The sequence below is a fragment of the Lipotes vexillifer genome, unplaced genomic scaffold (genome assembly GCF_000442215.2).
Source record: "Lipotes vexillifer unplaced genomic scaffold, Lipotes_vexillifer_v1.1 scaffold567, whole genome shotgun sequence".
Classification (NCBI taxonomy): domain Eukaryota; kingdom Metazoa; phylum Chordata; class Mammalia; order Artiodactyla; family Lipotidae; genus Lipotes; species Lipotes vexillifer.
Window position 1 is genome coordinate 1257106 of NW_006776652.1, and position 22579 is coordinate 1279684.

Genomic DNA, 22579 nt, shown 5'->3' on the forward strand with positions numbered 1-22579 from the left:
GAACTAAGATCCCGCATGCCACAAAAAAAAAATAAGTAGAAAGATAGAGTTGCATAAGTGGATCCTGTTGAATTTGAATAAGCATTGTCAAGCTTGCAAGAAATAAGGGAAGGGCTTCCCTGGTGGCGCAGTGGTTGAGAGTCCTCCCCACCACCAGAAATAAGGGAAATCTCCAGGTCCTCCACCCCTATCGATTAATTTAAATGAACCCATTCTAACTGGAGTGTGGGGAGTCAGTGAAGCAGGAGTGGCTCTAGGGTCAAATCCCAAAACCAAACACTTGTGCCCACTGCAAAGTAAGGAATCTAAATCTGAAACTTCCACATTAATCCAGGACCCTAGAAAGCAGTCGGAGTTGTTACCACTCCCTTGCCACTAGCAGAAACAGGAAAACGTAGGTATTCAGGATTTCCACAGCTTTATATCAGCCAATTGTGAATTTATATTATCCCCCGACATGGGAAAAGCCCCCATAAATGAGGCTGAGCAGAAACTGTAAGAGCAGATTTAGATATTACATCCCCTATCATCCCCCCTCACACATACATACCAGGTACTTCAGATGTTGAAAAATCATCAAATGCAGAATAAAAAATTCATTAAACTGTCTATGAAATGCTTAACAAAATAATGAATTTTTTTAAAGAAAGAACAAAACGTGACCATCAAAAATGATGAGGCACATTTGAAAAAAAAGGCAAGTAGAATATAAGTTAAAAATATAATTGTTGAAATTTTAAACCCAGTGAATAGGTTAGCATGTTAGACAATGAGGAAGAGAGTTAAAGAACTGGAAGATCTAAAGATGTTGTTCAGAATACAGCACAGGGAAACAATGACAGGAAAAGTGTGAAATATGAAGGGTCAAGAGACGCAGAGGATAGAATATTTAACATGCCTAGAAAGAATGAAGGAAAGCCAAGTATTTGAAGAACGTTGGCTGAGAATTTTCTGAAACAAGTTAAAGTTGCTTTGCATATAAAACAAGATAAGTTTTTTAAAATCATACCTACGCATGTAGTAAAGCTACAAATTCTCACCTACAAACATCACCTACAAAGAAATCATGCTGATAGAGACATCTCAACAGCAATCTAGAAGCCAAAAAATAGTACAGGGAGAAATCAGTATCAGCTTAGAATTGTGTGCACAACAAAATAATTTTTCAAGAATGAAGACATTCTTAGTCGTTTTTAGATAAAGAAAAGTTGAGTTTACCATCAGCAAATCTTTACTTAAGGAACTTTTAAGAAGCATACACTTAAAGAAGGAAAATACCCTAGAATAAGGGTAGTGAGAAGTAAAGCACAGCCAAGAAGTTGGCAAACATAAGTAAATCTAAACAAACATTATGTGAAATGACAGTAGTGTCTAATTTTTAGGGCTAAAAATACACAACCAGTAAATCAACTATACTCCAATAGAATTTAAAAATAAGAAAAATTAAAAATATGAAACCAAAGTAATGGACAATAACAGACTAACACAGGAGAGAACTGATCATAGTTTATGTTCTAAGGGCATTGTTTTCTTCAGGATGGGGGATAAAATACTGCTAACTTTGGGCTTTATTAAGAATGTGAGGTAACTAGTATTGGGGTGGGGGTGGGGGCGGAATTCAAGAATTAGCAAACCAAAAAAAAAAATTTAATCCAAAAAAGGTCAAGGAAAGAAAAACAGAAAAAGAGGACAAACACAGCACAAAGGAAGAGTCCATAATAATAACACAGAGAAATAAAGCTTGACCACCACCACCCCCAACATAACAAACAAACCATGCAAGATAGTCACTTCCAACTGGCCTTTAGATCTAAAGTTAAAAGTAAAAGAAACCAGGACTTCCCTGGTAGCACAGGGGTTAAGAATCCACCTGCCAAGGCAGGGGACACAGGTTGGAGCCCTGGTCCGGGAAGATGCCACATGCCACGGAGCAACTAAGCCCGTGCACCACAACTACTGAGCCTGCGCTCTAGATCCCGCAAGCCACAGCTACTGAGCCCGCGTGCCACAACTACTGAAGCCCGCGTGCTTAGAGCCCACGCTTCACAGCAAGAGAAGCCACCACAATGAGAAGCCTGCGCACCGCAACGAAGAGTAGCCCCGCTCACCACAACTAGAGAAAGCCCACACGCAGCAACAAAGACCCAACACAGCCATAAATAAATAAGTAAATGATGCTTGGGTTTTAAAATTTAAAAAGTAAAAGAAACCAACATTTAGAAGATAACATAGGGCTTCCCTGGTGGTGCAGTGGTTGAGAGTCCGCCTGCCGATGCACGGGACACGGGTTCGTGCCCCGGTCTGGGAAGATCCCACATGCCACGGAGCGGCTGGGCCCGTGAGCCATGGCCACTGAGCCTGCGCGTCCGGAGCCTGTGCTCCGCAACAGGAGAGGCCACAACAGTGAGAGGCCCGCGTACCACCAAAAAAAAAAAAAAAAAAGGACAAGCAAAACACTAATCATGAAGGAAAATAATGATAAATTGTACCGTATTAGAATTAAGAACTTCTCTTCATCAAAAGACACCATTAAGAGTAACAATACAATCTACAAAGTGGGAGGCAAGATTTATACACATAACTGGCAAAAACTTTAGAGATCAAAATAGTCACTAAATAGCAACAGACCCAGCTCCTAAACTTGTATGCACCTCATGAAATGGCTTCAGAATATATAAAGTAAAACCTGATAAAAGTATAGGGCAAAACCACAAATCCACTATCATAGTTAAAAATCACTCAGTCATTGATTGGGCAAGGAGCCAGAAAGAATAAAGCTACAAAAGATTTTAACACAAATTACAGGGTGGATCTGATGGACAGCACATTCTTGTCAAGCACACATGGGACATCTACAGAAATGAACAAGAAACAAAAAACTAAAGTATCAATGGTAAGCAGATGCTATGAGCACAGAAGAAGAGTGAGTGATGGATCTGAAAGCCAGAGACCAGAAGGTTTACATTGAGGGGTAATGGAAAGTAGATAGGTGCATTTGAAGTCAGATAGTTTACCAACTTTGTAATATGGATCACCCCAATGTATTGATCTAAAAGTGAAGACTAACCCTTACTTAGAAGCAGGACACCTAACACCATACACAAAAATAAACTCAAAATGGATTAAAGACCTAAATGTAAGGCCAGACACTATAAAACTCTTAGAGGAAAACAAAACACTCTATGACATAAATCACAGCAAGATCCTTTTTGACCCACCTCCTAGAGAAATGGAAATAAAAACAAAATAAATGGGACCTAATGAAACTTAAAAGTTTTGCACAGCAAAGGAAACCATAAACAAGATGAAAAGACAACCCTCAGAATGGGAAAAAATATTTGCAAATGAAGCAACTGACAAAGGATTAATGTCCAAAATTTACAAGCAGCTCATGCAGCTCAATACCAAAAAAACCCAATCCAAAAATTGTCAGAAGACCTAAATAGACATTTCTCCAAAGAAGATATACAGATTGCCAACAAACAAATGAAAGGATGCTCAACATCACTAATCATTAGAGAAACGCAAATCAAAACTACAATGAGGGCTTCCCTGGTGGCACAGTGGTTAAGAACCTACCTGCCAATTCAGGGAACACAGGTTCAAGCCCTGGTCCCGGAAGATCCCACATGCCGCGGAGCAACTAAGCCCGTGTGCCACAACTACTGAGTCTGTGCTCTGGAGCCCGTGAGCCACAAATACTGAAGCCCGCACACCCTAGAGCCCGTGCTCCACAACAGGAGAAGCCACTGCGATGAGAAGCCCACACACCGCAATTAGAGAAAGCCTGCGTTCAGCAACGAAGACCCAACGCAGCAAAAAATAAATAAATAAAAATAATAAATTTTTTTAAAAAATAAGAGGGCTTCCCTGGTGGCGCAGTGGTTGGGAGTCCTCCTGCCGATGCAGGGGACACAGGTTCGTGCCCCGGTCCGGGAGGATCCCACATGCTGCGGAGCGGCTGGGCCCGTGAGCCCTGGCCGCTGAGCCTGTGCGTCCAGAGCCTGTGCTCTGCAACGGGAGAGGCCACAACAGAGAGGCCCGTGTACCGCAAAAAAAAAAAAAAAGAAAAAAGCAAACATTTTAGGTAGGTAGGTTTGTTTTTGACTTAGTTCACAGCCCTACCCTGAAATATTTCAGAATCCAGTGGGCTGAATGGATCTAAAATTATTTCATTTCCTTAGAAGTAGTTTCTTTAATCTTACTTGTTTCACAGGCTTTTAAGGACATTTTCAAAGAAACACTTGTCCGAAGATTTAATTATCATTAGTACCATTCATCGAAGGAATATATCATGTTCCTAAATTATATGAGCGGATTTTTGTTCTCCTAAAGAGAAGAGTAAACTGTTCTCCCCATCAAATAAGTAAAATTTGTTAGTGAGGTTATGTTGAGAAGTTTAGGTTACATCATGTCTCTTTCTGGGATTATTTCTATTGTTTTCATTTCAGCTGCTGGATTGTCAGTTTATTTCACGTTATCTTGATCAGTTTGCAAATATTGCGTGGACTTTCTTTGGCTGAATTCAATTTGAAGTATCTTGCAATATACCATTGTTAATTTCAAAAACAGCATTAGAAGGATGAATTAAATATATTATATATAGTATATACACATTTATCCCTATTTCTTTTTCAGTATTTCTTTAACTCATAAAATTTACATTTACCTTTTACTTTTTTAAAAATGAGAATAACTTCCAATGGGATTTTAATATTCTGCCTTAAATTTTTATAGAAAATGAGACACATATTAGTGTATATATAGCACAGGGATTAACACATAACCGGTACCCAGAAAAATGCTAGTCTTTCCCTTTGAGGACTTAATGTATATCGTCTTAGTCATAGCGAATCCTTGTTAAGAGTCATAAGTAGATGTGCTTACCTCTTTGGTCAACTCCCTCCCTTTCTAAATGTGTTATTTCATTTTTTCACCTCTCTATGAGACCTACCTTACCTACCCTATTGCATGCTGCATCCTGCCCCCATCCCCATACATACTCCCTTATTCGTCACCTTGTTCTGTTTTTTTCCCGTAGTATTTACCACCTTCTAACATACCCTATAATTCATTCATTCTGTTTATTATGATTTGTCTTCCCTCACTGTAATGTCAGCTCCGAGAGGGCAGGTGTCTTTGTTTTTTCACTGATATGTTTCAAACATTTAGAATGGTGCTCAGATATTTGTTGTAAAATGAATGCCCCTGTTTCCTATATGGTGGAATAGAGACCTTCAAGAGTTAGGGAACTTTCAGTGTCACATAAATAATCTAAAGCAGAGCTGCACATAAAACCACCAACTAAATGTAGATACAGTGAACAGAGTAGAGGTTACCAGAAAGGAGGTCAGGGTGAGGAGGGCAAAATGAGTAAAGGGAATCAACTGTATGGTGATGGGTGGAAAGTAAATTTGTGGTGAGCACGCTGTAGGGTATACAGAAGTAGAAATATAATGTATACATGAAACTTACATAATGCTATAACTCAGTGTTACTTCAATAAAAAATAAATCTTAAACAAAACAATCATTCATATCTTTATATACTATTACACACACGCATGCACACCACCAGTTAAAACCATCCTTTTTTTTCATCGTCTGCTATTCTGTCTATTTAGTTAAAACACTGATGCAGCTTGTCAGTATCTGGTCACACTTGGAGAAGCCTGTAACCATATAGGTGTGTTATCAGCGGTTTTGTTATTGAGGGTCTCCAGCTACTGCTAATGTTTTTTCAGAGCCTCATGTTGTCAGCCCAGTATTTTTAGAAAATTACTTTTAAGGAGTATGGTATTTGTGGTACTAGAACTTACAGTAAGGTCATATATTAATTATGAGTATAGTTAATTATGAGTCCTGTGGTTATGTTGACTGAAAGAGAAGATCCTGTGCTGTTTAAACAGTGGGAATCCCTACTGGGATGATGGAGACATATAATAGTTCAAGATAGGAGTGATTATCAATAACCTAACCCAGTCTCAACAAATTTAAATAAAGATCATCCAGTACCATCCCTACATTGTTAGAAAGTTCCTCCTTGGTATTAGCGACCTGTTTAGCAGATGTCTCTTCTCTTCTAGAATATCAAGTGCATTTGGCCTCTTTCTTTTCTAAGAATTTAACTCAGGATGTGAGAGATGGTAAAATACCTGTAGTCATTTCCTACAAGTTTGTGAATGAAGACATTAGGACTCTTCAAAAAATAACTTTATTGGCATGTTGCACACACTAGTTTTTTGCTGTTGTAGCACGTTTTGTTAGTTGCATATGTGGCAACAAATCTGCTAAAATTTACTGTAAACTCTGTTCTTCAGGTGGTGGGGTGCTTTTTTTAAAAAATGAAGACAAACGCATGATTAAGCTGAAGAAACTTACAGAGAAGATATTTTCTGTTATCAACGTGCACCAGAATTGTATTCCTATTTTTGAAGGAGGGCAGAACACCAGAGATACTATATAAAATAGAAGGCTCATAAGGCAAACCAAGTTGCATTTTGCTGACCTTTCCCATATAGACATATTTTTGAGTGGTGGGGGATGATTTAGAAGAGTAACAGCAAGTTATTTAAACATGAGCATTACTTTGAAATGACCTTATAAATCTAACTTTTGAAGATTTTTCCTGTATACATCCGCTAGCAGAAGAATATTTTATACCAGATAGATACAGTATGGATTCTAATTTATATCTTCAGAGAACCACTGTCAATTACATCATCTCTGAATGATAGTGTTTTAATGCCTATGTATTAAACTAGAGAATTTTAACCGTTTTATTGCCCTGTCAAGTGGACCAGCAGGGTGAAAGCTAGGATATGAAATGGCATGTTTTATTATAGAACATTGGTTAGTAAACTAGAGAAGATAAAATTTGGGGAAGAATAGTAGGAATTTTTATAAATTGACAAATTAGATTTGTTTTTAATAGACTGTATTTTGTAATATACTTTACTTTTTTTTTTTTTTTTTTTTTTTTTCGTGTTCTTTTTTTTTTTTTTCTTTTGCCGTACACGGGTCTCTCAGTGCTGTGGCCTCTCCGGTTGCGGAGCACAGGCTCCGGACGCACAGGCTCAACGGCCATGGCTCACGGGCCCAGCCACTCCGCAGCACGTGGGACCTTCCCGGACCGGGGCACGAACCCGTGTCCCCCGCATCGGCAGGTGGACTCCCAACCACTGCGCCACCAGGGAAGCCCTATACTTTACTTTTTAGAGCAGTTTTAAGTTTACAGAAAAATTGAGTGGAAAGTGCAGAGTTCCCATATACCTCCTTATCCTCAAGACAGTTTCCTCTGTTACTAACATCTTGCATTACTGTGCTGTATTACAATTGATGCGCCAATACTGGTACATTATTATCGTACTAACTGAAGTACACTCTGTGTTGTATGTTCTATGGGTTTTGACAAATGTGTAAGGGCATGTATTCATCATTAAACTATCATATAGAGTAGTTTCACTACCCTAAACATCCTCTGGGCTCTTCATCCCTTCTTCCCCTTCAAACTCTTGGCAACCACTGCGCTTTTTGCTGTTTTTGTAGTTTTGCCTTTTCCAGAAATTTGCATAGTTGGAATCATACAGTATGTAGCCTTTTCAGAGTGGCTTCTTTCACTTAGTAATAATGCATTTAAGGTTCCTCCGTGTCTTTTTGCAGCTTGATAGCTCATTTCTTTTTGGCAATGGTTAATATCCTATTTTCTGGATGTACCACAGTTTATTTTTCAATGCACCTGTTGAAGGACATCTTGGTTGCTTCCAGGTGTTGGCTGTTCTGAATAAACTTGCTGTGAACACTCATGAGCAGGGTTTTGTCTGTAGATGTTAAGTTTTCAACTCATTTGGGTAAATACCAAGCAGCTCAATTGCTGGATGCTATGGTAAGAGTATGTTTAGTTTTGTAAGAAGCTGCCAAACTGTCATCCCAAGTGGCTGTACCATTTTGCATTCCCATCAGCAATGAGTTTTTGGTGTTTTCAGTGTTTTGTTTTGTTTTGTTTTTTTATTTATGGCTGTGTTGGGTCTTCGTTTCTGTGCGAGGGCTTTCTCTAGTTGCGGCAAGTGGGGGCCACTCCTCATCACGGTGCGCGGGCCTCTCACTATCGCGGCCTCTCTTGCTGCGGAGCACAGGCTCCAGACGCGCAGGCTCAGTAACTGTGGCTCACGGGGCTAGTTGCTCCGCGGCATGTGGGATCTTCCCAGACCAGGGCTTGAACCCATGTCCCCTGCATTGGCAGGCAGATTCTCAACCGCTGCGCCACCAGGGCAGCCCTCAGTGTTTTGTTTTTTAGCCATTCTCTTAGGTGTGTTGTAGTACCTCACTGTTGTGTTTTTTGTTTGTTTGTTTTGTTATTTTTTTATGCGGTACGCGGGCCTCTCACTGTTGTGGCCTGTCCCGTTGCGGAGCACAGGCTCAGGACGCGCAGGCTCAGCGGCCATGGCACACGGGCCCAGCCACTCTGCGGCACGTGGGATCCTCCCGGACCGGGGCACGAACCTGTGTCCCCTGCATCGGGTAGGCAGACTCTCAACCACTGCGCAACCAGGGAAGCCCTCATTGTTGTTTTAACTTGCATTTCCCTGATAATGTACAATGTTAAGCATCTTTTCATATGCTTATTTGCCATCTACTTTGGTGAGGTGTCTGTTCAGATCCTTTGCCAGATTTTTAATTGGGTTGTTACCGTAGAGTTTTAAGAGTTCTTTGTATATTTTGGATACCAGTCTTTTCTCAGATATATGTTTTGCAAAGATTGTCTACCAGTTTGGCTGATCTTTTCATTCTCTTAAGCAAATTAGATTCAGTTTGTAACTGCAATTCCTATCAGCCATGGAAACCAAAAGAACTAGTAACATTAAAAGAAGGGGGGAGGGCCTTCCCTCGTGGTGCAGTGGTTGAGAATCCGCCTGCCAATGCAGGGGACACAGGTTCGAGCCCTGGTCCGCGAAGATCCCACGTGCCGCGGAGCAGCTAAGCCCGTGTACCACAGCTACTGAGCCTGTGCTCTAGAGCCCGTGAGCCACAACTACTGAGCCCACATGCTGCAGCTACTGAAATCCTCACGCCTTAGAGCCTGTGCTCTGCAACAAGAGAAGCCACCACAATGAGAAGCCCACGCACCACAATGAAAAGTAGCCCCCACTCACCACAACTAGAGAAAGCCCATGCACAGCAACAAAGACCCAACACAGCCAGAAATAAATAAATTTAAAAAAAAAAAAAAAGAATGGGGGAAACCCTAAGATTCCTGAAGTTGTTTGAATACTCTCCCAGCCAGTTGCATTTATTTGGCTGTGCTATTAATAAAACAAGTATAGTGCTTGAACCTGAAATTCTTTTTATTTAGTCATTGGAAAACATAGTCATGAAGCTTGATGATTGGACGCATCAGATAATTGATGATTGTGTACCTGATCACTTTCTTTGCTCTATTATATGTATTTAATGGCACTTATAATATTTTAATATGATTCTGCATAAAAGATCCCCAGTACTCTAAAGTTTGGATCTTGTACCGTATTGATATTTAAGAACATAAAATTGAAATAATAAATACACATTGACCCAACAGTATCCCTCTACAGTGTAGCTTAAATGGTAAAGAACTCAAAGACAAACAGCTCTTGGAAACCAGGACTAAATGAAGTGAAAGACTATACAACTCTCGCATTTTGGTCCCTTTAATACTTAACCAATAAGCCATCACTTTCTGACCTTTAGAAGTCACTTGTTTGACCATACTTGCTATGTGGTAAAGAAAAAAAAAAATTACTAAATTTGTAAGGAAAAATATATTATCAGTAGATAGTGTCATTCCAATTTAAATTGTTAGAGATGTGATTTAACACTCTTAACAAGAGTATTGAACTATTACAGGATTTTTCTCCCTGCATAGACCTGCTTTTAAAAATGAGGTTTTAGGGCCTCCCTGGTGGCGCAGTGGTTGAGAGTGCAGGGGACACAGGTTTGTGCCCCGGTCCGGGAGGATCCCACATGCTGCGGAGCGGCTGGGCCCGTGAGCCATGGCCGCTGAGCCTGCGTGTCCGGAGCCTGTGCTCCTCAATGGGAGAGGCCAGAACGGTGAGAGGCCCGCGTACCGCAAAAAAAAAAAAAAAAAATGAGGTTTTAGGGAAATGATAATGTAGCAGAAAAGCTTATTTACAAGTATGATTGTTTCAAACTGCAAATTTGGGTTCCCACATGGCTGGGTGTTGGCTTCCTTTTCTGAGGTGATCTACTTGGTCTTCATAATCTACTCTGTTACTCAGCCATTTTCATAGCAAAGTACATTGTATTGGTCTTTTAATACTGTCAGCATGGCAAAATCAAGTTCCATAAAAGGCATTTGAGAGACCAACAACCTTTTTTATAAAGGAAGTGAAGGTGGCAAAAACCAAGTATGTTCTTTTTTTTATCTTACTGGAACTCCATTTATAAATCATAGGATGCAGAATTTTTATGCCTGAAGTCTATTACAGCTTTTAAATGCTGTAAGTAACCATACTGTGCAGTATTCATTTCAAAGCTATCTTTTATGTTGCACAACTGCCTTTGTCCTTGGAATGTTAGTTTAAAATGATTTCATAGCTCTATAAAAAAAACTTTCCAAAGTTTAATGGAGAATGCTTACTTTGTCAGTTAAGGGCTTTTCTGTGAGCTAATTAAACTTCAACATGGATTTAGGTGAAATCGTCTTAACATGAGAATTCTGTCCTCGATGGCAGCAGGGATCTTGGTGATGACTTCCTCAGCATGACTTGTCCCTTGAGCCACTTTGCTTGATTAAGGCCTCGTTGCTCTCCATGGGTGGCTCAGTTGTCATCCTAGTATCTCCCTTCACCATCCTCCCAGAATTCCCTCGATATCACTTTCCGGTGTTGGAGTTCCCATTTGCTGCACTCCATGCTTATACCTTTTTATGGTATTACTCTTATTTTGGTGTGATGCACATTCTTTAATAGAAGCACGATGATAAATTCTTGTGGCCTTATGTGCCTGAAATAGCTTTGTTCTGCCCTCCCACTTGATTACTTGTTTAACTAGGTAAACATTCTGTGTTGATCATTTCCCTTCAGAATCTTGCAGACATTGTTCTGTTGGCTTGCTGCTGAGTGTTGTTGCTTTTGTGATGCCCAGAGCCATCTGATTCATGATCATTTATGTGTTTACCTGGCTTGGGTTTTGGTTTTGGTTTTGGTTTTTGTTCCCATCACCCATCTCCCCACCCGCCTGGGCAGCTTATAGAATCTTCTTTTTGTCCTCAGGTTTCTCAGATTTCACAGCAATGTGCCTTGGGTATGGCTTGGTTTTCGTTTATTATGCTGGGCTTTGGTAGACCCTTTCCTTCTGGCAACTGATGTTCTTCAGCTCTAGGAAGTTTCCTTGAATTATTTTGTTGATATTTTCCTCTCCTTCCCTATTCTCTGTTCTCTCTCTCTGGAGCTCTGGTTAATTAGATGTTGGACCTCCGGAACCTGGCCTCTGATTTTAATCTTTGCTGTCTTATTTTCCATCTCAGTTCTTTTGCTCTATTTTCTGAGAGAGTTTAACTTTATTTTCCAACCCTCTGATGGAATATTTTGTCTCTGCTATTATATTATTAATTTCTAAGATCTCTTTTTTATGTTCCTTGAATGTTTCTTTTTTAGAGCACCCTGTTCTTATTCCACAGTTGCAGTATGTTTTATCTCTTGGGTGAGCTTAATAATATTTTTGTCTTTTTTACTCCCTGTATCTTTTCCTTTTTTCAAGTTTCCTTCTCCCTGCATGGTTTCTGTTTGTTCCAGGTTGCTTTTTATGTGTTTGTTTTGATTGTTATTGTTAAAAGAGAAACTGAGGCATGTTAAAAATTTTAAGAGCTTATTTGAACAAAAATCGATTCCAATCAGGCAGCATCCAATCTAGCATATAGAAAGGTCCGAGGAGCTGTACAAAATAAAAGACTTTAGGTGGGAAAGGAGTGGAAACAAGGGAGTCACACTAAGCAAAAAAGCAGGTTAGTTATTGCAGAGTTGCTTTCCTTTAGGGGATGGCAGGGGTCTATCAGGCAGGTTACCTAACTAGTGCTAATCAGGCAATTCCTGATTGACTGGTTTAAGATTCCATTTCTGGGAGAGCCGAAACTATAATTTAGTCTATTTTTTTGACCAACCATAAACAATTCCATTTTAGGCCTGTTTGTTTTTTAACACTATCTTCCATGTTAAAGGCTTTCATCAGATTTCTGGTAATCTTGATTATTTCCTCATAATCAAGATTGATAGACTGCAAAGCTGACTGGAAGCTCTAAATGTGGAAGTGAGGCTTGTCTGCTTGAGGCATCACAGTCGGGTAGTCCAGTTGTGTCATTTGTTGGGTAACCCCATATCAGTGTATCTTTAGGTATTTCCTTTGTGACTAATGAGATTCTCAGGGGAAGATTTTCCAAACTCCTGCCGAGGGAGTACAATTTGGACACAGGCATTTCTGGGTGGAAGGAGCGCAGTAAGGGAAGGCTCAGCAGCATTTGATGTGTATGTGGCTGCTAATCGACCTCTAAACTGCCTGGTGCCCATGTCCTCAAAGGTGCTTTTGACTGGCTTGGTGTCCCCCAGTCCAGAGGAAGAGGGGCAGTCATTCGGAGGCATCGAGTAAGGGAAGGTATCTGGGAATCTTAACTTCTCAAAAATACTTTTACCCTGTTCTTCCTTGCTTTGGACACCCCACTTCACCTTAACATCTGAGCATGGAGTGTAAATCAGATTGGCTTTCAGGTTTTTTTCACCACTGGCAAGATATTTGGCTTTCTTGAGTCGGTTAAGTCAGTTACTGCTGATTTTTCTATATTCCAAAAGTTTGCATCTGTTGTCCTGTCTCCTTTCATAATCCTTGTGGGATTATGATTTTTTTTTAATCCCTTTAGTGTTGTTTTAGTTGGGTTTGGGAAAGGAACAAGATTAGATATGTTGTCAGTCTGCCATTTTAATCCAAACCCCTTTAGAAGCTTTTTAAGAGTTTATGCAAGACATTTTCATGAAACTTCTACTGTGTGCCAAACACTGAGGCATCTCTTGTCCTTTCCATGCAGTGTGTGCGTTAGTGCTCATTTACTAAAATGACAGCACCTACATAGTATAAATGGCCATTTAAACAAACATTTGAGTCATCTGCAAGAGTTTGAGGGTTACGTAGTTACGTAAGTTAATAAATACCTCTCTTTGAACAAATGCCTATAACAATGGTAATATAGTTCTGTTTCTATGGGGAAATATGTACTGAATACCACCCAGTACTGGAAATGTGTGGAAATACAACTGATCCTCATTATTTATGGTAGTTTGTTCTATAAAGTCGCTGAGAACACTAAATTAGCAAATACTGAACCCTTTCTCCTAAAGGATATATAGGGTTAAGTTCCTGCCAACCTCTGGTCACATTTTCATCAGACAACCTATAACCTTGTTTTATTTGTATTTCTATTTACAGACACCTTTTTAACACACCTGAATGAAGCTTATCTAACACGTTTTTTCACACAGCCTTCTTGAGCTTAGGAGCACTAGACAGCACTGCAGCACTGTGCTTGGGGCCATTTTAAATGGCAAAATCGGCAACAAAAAGCACAAAACCGCAAAAAAAACATGGCATTAAATAAACTACAAAAAGGACACTTATACTCTCGTTGTTTACAGTATGAGAGCTGAAGCAAGAACACAAAGCATTGCCTTGTTCCACCTCAGCTGGGAACGTGTGTGTCTGGCCACTCAAAATTTTCACCATTCTGTGCGTGTCTACAAACGACTGCACAATTGCTGAGAGTTTTGATTTGGGGATTACAAATAAATTTTAGCAGGTAGGTAAATTTGCAAATAGGGGACCCATAAACAATAAGGGTCAATTGTATATCCTGTCCCCTAGCCCTGCAGGGAAAGGCATTTATAACCTCTCTAGAAGAAACTGCAGATTTTATATGCATTTATGCACGTGCTTAAAAAGCTGCTGTTCTCCAGTTGTTAGTAACCAGTGTATGCCTTATGAGCAAGTGATAAACGCAGTAATTAAGTTTACATAACTTACCTCATTGACTTTTACATTGATTTGTGAAATAGATATTATTTCTACTTAAAAGAAATGAAAACTAGTTTGAAAGATTTGAGTAACTTATTCACACTCCCACAGCTAGTAAATAGGGGAGTGGGGATTTGCCTGACATCTGAGGTCTTAACTCAGATTGTACTGAACCTTCACTCCAAAAGGATCCTTGTTCCTGCTGCTAGGTCACGGGAGTTGTTTGTGAGTTAGAGGGATGTGTGGGAGTGTTCACCTGGTTTATTTTTTGTTGAATTCTCTCTTTTAAAAATATTTGCCTGAAAAAAAAAAAAATGGGCTTCCCTGGTGGCACAGTGGTTGAGAGTCCGCCTGCCGATGCAGGGGACACGGGTTCGTGCCCCGGTCCGGGAAGATCCCACATACCGCGGAGCAGCTGGGCCCGTGAGTCATGGCCGCTGAGCCTGCGCGTCTGGAGCCTGTGCTCCGCAACGGGAGAGGGAGGCCACAGCAGTGAGAGGCCCGTGTACCGCAAAAAAAAAAAAAGTATAGAATTTAGAACCGGGAGTATCTTTGTTAAATGACATAATAAAATCCACTTACTTTACCCATGAGAAAACTGAAGCTCCAGGAAATAAACTTGCCCAAAGTCACACCGTTAGTTACTAAGACCAGTATCCACATTGCTTAACTCTAATTCTTTTCTCTGCCTAAGCTTTATGTAGCCCCGTGTACTCGAAAGATAGTTTTAACCAAGTTTGACAAAGAGTTAGTACCCAAAGTTAAGTCAAAATCTATTGTAATACGATATGCTCACTACTTTTTAACTTTGACATCCAGGAGTGAACCACTGATATGAGACAAAATTGCATTACAGCAGGTGGAGAAAACTCCACTGTCTACAGGGGCCAGACGCTTAGGAACTGAGTCAACTAGAGAGAGCCTGCCCCCTGGGAAGCACTGTGCTCTTACTGTCATTTGATTAGTGACACTTGAAAATGCAGGTCCAGTGTAATCAGATCTTCTAATTTTTCATGGAAAGCTAGAAAACCAGATATCATTATGAAATATTGGCAACTATGTCAGACTTAAATGTCTGTGGGCCAGTTTGAGGCTACCAGTTTGAAACCTGTACTTTAGAGGATTCAGCTTATACTGCAGCTTTCATTTCTCTACACCATTAGCGACTATGAGAAGGAACCAAAACTGGGTTCTAGTGACATGTTAAATGGAAACTCTTGAGTTAAATTTATAAGTCAATAAGCCAGGCACAGTTAGTCTGGCTGTTTACCTCATGAAATAATTTGTTTACATGTGTTTTGGCTATGTGTTACCCACAGTGCAAACATCATATGTGTTTATTACAAGTTAGGATTGATACATATTTTGAAGTTAAGTGTAGAATTTTGCAGCCTCATATGTTAGCAGACTTGCTGTCCTTATCTAATGCATGCAAGGCTCTGGCACTGCATTATCACCTGCTGAAAATACGTATTTTATCTAGTTTTACGACAGTAGACATTACATAGCATCTGCAGCCAAAAAGCTTTACTCACCCTCTTAGTACCCTCAGAAATAGAATGTCCCCACATGCATCTAAAAACCTTACCTTATTTATTTCCTGAGCAAATAATGGGAGTTACAGTTTTAAAAGCAGGAATTGGTGTAAAACTAAAGCATTCTAAACCTAATGTGCAATTGTCAGTTACTGATGAACTTCTTTTCCATTAGTATCAGAAAGAAATAGATGAGAGTAAATACCTGAAGAATTTGGGGAGAACTATGTCATTCTTCCATCTTTTTAAAAAACGTATTGAAGTATAACATACTTATAGAAAAATACACAAATTATAAATGTACAACTCAATGAATTTTCTCAAAATGGACGTGCCTCTGTAATCACCCAAATTAAGGAATGACACATTTATCCATATTACTATTGATGGACATTTGGCTTTCACATTTGGGAACTATTACATTTAGTTATGCCATGAACATTCCTATACAAGTGTTTTGGTGAACTTAGCACGTATCTCTGTTGGGTATATACATAGGAGTGGAATAGCTGGGTCATAGGATATTTATATGTTTAGCTTTAATAGATCCTGCCAGTTTTCCAATGTGTTTGAACCAGTTCCGACTCCACTAGCACTGTGTGACAGTTCCAGCATCCTAACCAGCTTGATGTTGGCCTTTTCATTTTAGTCATTCTAATGGATATCTCCTTGTGGTTTGGATTTACATTTCCTGATGATTATTGAGTTGAGCACCTTTCACTTATTGGCCCTTTGGATATTCTCTCGTAAAGTACAGATTCAGGTCTTTTGCACTGGCTTTGTAAACTTTTTTTTTTAACTTTTTAAAAATAAATAGTCTGCCTATATAAATATTCTCATTCAAAAAATGAGAATATCCCCCTCCCCATTGACTCCACTGCAGTTGTTAACATCTTAGAGATCTGCTGATATATGTATAAAACTAAAATGACTTTGGCCCACAAGACTGCCTTCTAGGTAACTTTATAAACAAGAAGAAACCTTGCGTGGAATGTTCTTTTCAGGCCATTTAAACTATCAGCATTTATTATTAGTAAGAAAGAACAAAATAAAAGTAGTAATAAACACAGACATAACTTTTTAAAACTTCAGCCATTAGAATATATTGCCTTTTTGGTTTCATGGATTTGTTTTATGAATTCTGATTGGAAACAATCAGCTGTTAATTAGTAATATGTTACTAATTAGAGGAGTTAATTTAGAAAAAGAAGGTAGCTTAAATTTTTCCTTTTAAAAAATATTTATCTGTATAATTGTTGGGGTTTTTTTCTGCTTACAAGTAATATCTGGTTGTGGTCAAAAATTTTAAAGTTATGGAAATACATGACAGAAATTAAAAGTCTCCCATAACCTCAGTTCCCAGAGATAATTGTTGCTGTGTTTTCATCCAGATTTTCCTTTATGAATTTGCTAACATATATCACAAATGATATACTCTACATACTGTTTTCCCACTTGCTTTTTTTTTAGAGTATAGTTGATTTATACTGTTGTGTTAGTTTCTGCTATACAGCAAAGTGAATCAGTTTTACATATACATATATCCACTCTTTTTTAGATTATTTTCCCATATTGGTCATTACAGAGTACTGAGTAGAGTTCCCTGTGCTATACAGTAGGTCCTCATTAGTTATCTATTTTATATATAATAGTGTGTATATGTCGATCCCAATCACTCACTTTTATCCCCTCTGCTTTCCCCCCTGGTAACCATAAGTTTGTTTTTTACATCTGTGACTATATTTCTGTTTTGTAAATAAGTTCATTTGTACCATTTTTTTAGATTCCACATATAAGCGATATCATATGATATTTGTCTTTCTCTGCTACTTGCTTTATTATACATATAAATTTTTTTTTAATTTATTTTTGGCTCTGTTGGGTCTTCGTTGCTGCACGCTGGCTTTCTCTAGTTGCGGCGAGCGGTGGCTACTCTTCATTGCGGTGCGCGGGCTTCTCATTGCTGTGGCTTCTCTTGTTGCGGAGCATGGGTTCTAGGCGTGCAGGCTTCAGGAGTTGTGGCACGTGGGCTCAATAGTTGTGGCTCACGGGCTCTCGAGCGCAGGCTCGGTAGTTGTGGCGCATGGGCTTTGTTGCTCTGCGGCATGTGGGATCTTCTGGGCCCAGGGCTCGAACCTGTGTCCCCTGCATTGACAGGCGGATGCTTAACTACTACACCCGCCACTTGCTTTTTTAACCTAACAATAGTTAGGATTTTTAGGAGTTTTAAAAAACATTATCTATGATAATTGGATATTCATTATTGACAGTAGGAACGCCTTATTGAATAGATAAAAAGTAAAATTTAATTAGTATATCAATTTTATTAGCCTTATACACCTCTTAAATCATTCATTTTCTGGCAGGTTCAGTATGCATCTTTTAATTTACCCAACACAGTTATTTCCGAATACACAGAAAAATTCCAACTAAGGAAGATCTAAATTAATCGAGTTTATGAACAGGTTGGAAGTGGCTTGATTTTTCAGCAATTCTTTTTATATTTCAGGCATCCTAATCATGAAAATTCAGCTACCAAATTGATAATTCTGACTATATATTCTTCGTGAGAACTTCTCTGGATTGAACCTGTACTTTTCACTTTGTAATAGGGTGGTGCTTCTGATCATTTCAGGTGGTTTGGGTGGCTGTCAGGTCAAGGATGTACTTTGTAGAGAACCTAGTCATCCAAGGGTTATGCTTGTTTTCTAGTTCACTACTCAGCATTATTGGGAATGTCATCAAATCCTTCCTAAAAGCAAGTATCCTGGTGTCTGATTGGAAATCTCCAAGTGGATTTTTTTTTTTAGCAGTGAGGCTAAAAGTGTATACTGTCGGGCTTTTTAAAGCAATATGTGACAAATTAAAATACATTCCAAGGTATTCTGCTTTTTGGTGTAGTATAACATCTAATGCAGAAACAAAGTCTTCATTTTCCTGTAACGTACAGGCAACTCTCCAGATAAATCATTAAATTCTGAGGTCTGTAGTCTCAACTGGTTGCACCTTATATTGAAATGAGAATAACTGAGCTGCATTTTCTCTATCCAGGCTTAAAAAACTGTATAAAATAACGTTGTTGCTAAATATTAAGGAAGATATATTCATTTAATACCTTCATGGTAACTATTGGTGAAATCCAGGTGGTTTAGGTTTGGACGTTTGACTGTCTTGAGTTTCTTGTACTAAAGTAGTGCTTTGCTAGTTGAAGATCACTTTCCAGTTTTGTTAAGTATTTCACCCAGACATGCTTTTATGTTCCAGTGGGACCAGATGGACGTTTCTCTGTGGATTATCAATTTGGCAGCCTCAGGAATAGAAAATAGACATTCTTCTCTGGAGGCTCTTCTGTGACTGAACCGGCATCGTGTAATAGATGTCCTTATTAAGAACTGGTTGAATGGAAGAAGGGACTGCGTCAAAGGGGAAACACGGTGGTGTGTTGGCTGCTAAATGTGACATAACTAGTTTCAATGGCTAATCAAATATTGTAGGATAAATTGTTTTATTCTGAGTCCCCAAAAAAGGTGATTCAAAGTAATCTATTAGATTTGCTTTCGAAACATTAGGATCCAAGAGAACAGAAATGTAAATGTCTCATTCCCCTCTCCTTCGATGCGTAGTACTGGCAACCCAAATAAAATGACTTGGTTTTTAGATGTTTTCACTAATTGTTTGGGAAAACAACATTGTTTCCCATTTGTTCTTCTGGAAACAAAGAAATAGAGCTTCGGTTCTTCAAACTGTTTGTGTAAATGGTCACATTACTCTTGTTTTTTAAACGGTCTTGTTTCCTAAGCTGAGAACTCATTAACAGACTTACCCTGCAGTATGTTTTTGTCTGCTAAATTAAAGCAAATCAAAACAAAGCAACAACCAAAAAGCCCACCATAACCTGCATGTAGGTTCTTATCAGTAAGGAACTACCGGTGACAGATGCTTAGCCATCGTCTTGTGAACAACTTTGTTGTAATAAACGAAAAAAAGAGTTGCACTGGGGGAGCTACCGGAACTGATTGATCAGACTTCAAGGAGAGTCATTATACCTTAAGCAGCCGCATTCTTTAGGGAGTGTCTGTTGAGGATATTGGGAAGCTCATAGTGCGTGGTAGCTGTGGAGGTTAGGAGGCTGCTGCTGCTCCCTGACACCTAATACCAGATTGTATAGCTATCTTTCAGTTTCAGTTAGGGTATCTTTCTATTGATGTCTTCTGTGTTACCTATTTTGAAAATAATTTGTCCCCTTTTAAGTTAGTCATTTCATGGGGGCGGGGAGGGGGGAACCAGCCTGCTGGGTTGAAACAAAAACGTTGTGAAAGAGATTTAATCCCTTGCTTAGGAATGTGGGGATTTATAATTAAACTGATTCATTGGATGTTTGGCCAGTACTGGCAGGCCTAACACTGACTTTCACATGTGTTTTATGGAATAAATGTAGTTAATTAGCCTTATTCTCTATTCCTTGTATTTATATGCTATATGAAAAAATCAGCTATTGCTTATAGAACTTTCATTACTTGAGATCTGGCTTTGCAAGTACAGTTTTCTCTGTGCTTTTGAATCGAAGAGGGTATTAAGGGGGACCTCTGGAAGTCAGAGAGGAACAGATTAAACAGGAGCCTAATCAGAGTCCCAAGATGTTTTGAAGGGTGGTTTGTTTATCTTGTTTTGGAGTGCAGGTGGTTGGTTTTTAGAGGGCTCCCTGAAGTGAGACTGGTGATCTTCGTGGGTCAGTATTTGTCTTTCTTGTTTTCTTTAGGTTAATGTTTGAAATTTATTAATCAGACTGAATAAAATAGGTATCCTGCCCTAAGGGCTTTACTGCTTAGTAGAAAAGCAGTGATTTATAAAGTCACAGCATAATGAAATAAAGTGATAATGAAAAGCCTTGGGCAGACTGTGTAATGTATTTTAGGCTATTTACACAGGTTGGTTTGTCTAATTATTATTTTGTTGTTGTTGTTCTTGTCAGAATTGTCTTTTCTAATAGTAGGATCCATCAAACTATTTAAACCAGATCTTGCTCGCTACTGTAGAAAATAGGCTCAGAATTTCTTCGTAAAGTCCAAACTGGTCCTTTGAAAACTAGCAGATGTTTGCCCTTCTCTCCAGTCAGTGAAAGGCGACAGTTACATGAACCCTTACACATTCCTTTCCTCTTTGCTTTTGAACACATTAAGTGGAGGTGGATTTGCCTCCCTTTGGGGTTTTGACCAAAGCACATACCCATCTCCTTCCTGCCTCCCTGGAACTGGTTCAAGATTTGGAAAGAAGGGTTTGTTTGAGGGCGTTTCCCATGTCTTATCTCTGAGCACATGCTAGGGTTGAATTTATTTTGACCCTGCGTTTTAAATTTGGATCCAAAGCAAGAGTTTAAAGTGCAACAGAAGAGAGTCCGCTGAACTTTAGTCATGAGGGATCCGGGGAGGAAGGTACGTACTTGCATTCGGAAGCTTTCTCATAGAGGTTGGCCATCTTTGTGCATACACATAATTGTAAACTGATAACTACTAGGCAAAGGGAGAATTCTTAAACGTATGTAAACATCTGTGTGATGCTTACACTCTGTGTTTATGTCCTTGATTGTACAGTGATGACTCTAGTATGCGTAATCTTGAAATTGATGGCGGAGCAAGTAAATTCTGAATTTTTATTTGAAAACCTTTTGGAAAAGCTTAGGATAGGTATTTGCAAGGAAAAAAATATGTCATTTGTGATTGATCTTTAAGGGAATGACTGAAAAAGTATCTAGATATTTTAGGCATTCTATCATTTTGTCTTCTAAAGCATCAAATAAAGAAGGCTATAAATGGTTATTATTAAAGGTCACCCAGATTCTCCTCCATGTTGAGAAGCAAGTCTCTCTTCATTGATTATTATTTATCTTTATCCAGTAATTTCGAGCACAGTACCTTGTATCTATAGTAGGCTCGACTGATTTCCTTTTTGACTGATCTTTTCCAGAGCCTGGCCCAACTAGAGAATCTGTGCAAACAGCTGTATGAAACAACAGATACAACCACTCGACTCCAGGCAGAGAAAGCCTTGGTTGAATTCACCAACAGCCCTGATTGCCTGAGCAAGTGCCAGCTACTCCTTGAAAGAGGAAGTGTACGTAAGATTTGAAAAATCCTAAAGGGTAACAGGTTTAGGAAAATATATTCTGGTTCTGAGTTTAGGGGTGGATTGGGATAACTTCTGTTCCTTGATTTTTCTAAGTACCTCTGCTTTCTTAATTTCACTTTTAAAATGCACCACACCTGCCAGGTTGGCAAAAAAGGCCTTACAGACTCATCAGGGAAAATCTCATTGAGGAAAAAAAAAAAAAAAATGTCATTGAGCGTATATTTTTGTCCTGTAATTTTTCGTCTTGAATCAAATTTCTGGGACTCCTTTTCTGTCTTTTACACTTAAGTACCACTTCGTATCCTTTACAAAGAAGACAGGGCTGTATATAATTGACATTTCTTATCCACAAAGTTCATGTCACCTTGTAAGATCCCTAGTCTTCTCTGTTTTTCCTTCCCTGTACCACAGCTGCTTCTTGTCTTAGAAGTGTAGGGGAAGAAATTACCTCGACAATGAAAATTACAGGAAGTTACGGTTTTTAATAGGGAATTAGAACCTCTTCCAGCTTAAAAATGGCATGCAATGATCAATAATGCTTTTAATGAGACATGATTTGATTAAGTTAATATTTTTGGCAAGATGGAGGTCTTGGTAAGGGTAAGCATCCAACCAGGGTATCATGAAAGGGCATCAGGAGAGTTGGAATCCCAGCTAGACCGGGAGCCAGCACCCTGCTGAAGACTAGAAGGAAATGTGAAAAGGAGGAAAGCAGTTAATTTGTTGAGAGTATAGAATTCTGGATGGCTTCATTTTTGAATTTGCGTTAGTAGCGTTACAATTTATTCAGTAAACTGAACAAATTATAGTTGGCTAAGTAATATCCTTTAGTAGCTGAGGGAGCTAACTCTTTCACCAAGTTTACAA

General features: G+C 39.1%; 1 protein-coding gene across 1 annotated transcript in view; it reads left to right on the forward strand.

Annotated features, from left to right (window-relative positions):
- XPO7 (exportin 7) overlaps nucleotides 1-22579 on the forward strand; it is an 86791-nt gene that overhangs the window by 27639 nt on the left and 36573 nt on the right. Inside the window, exon 2 of the mRNA XM_007450552.1 lies at nucleotides 21551-21697. Coding sequence (XP_007450614.1) covers nucleotides 21551-21697 — 147 coding nt within the window. The remainder of the gene's footprint in view (nucleotides 1-21550; nucleotides 21698-22579) is intronic.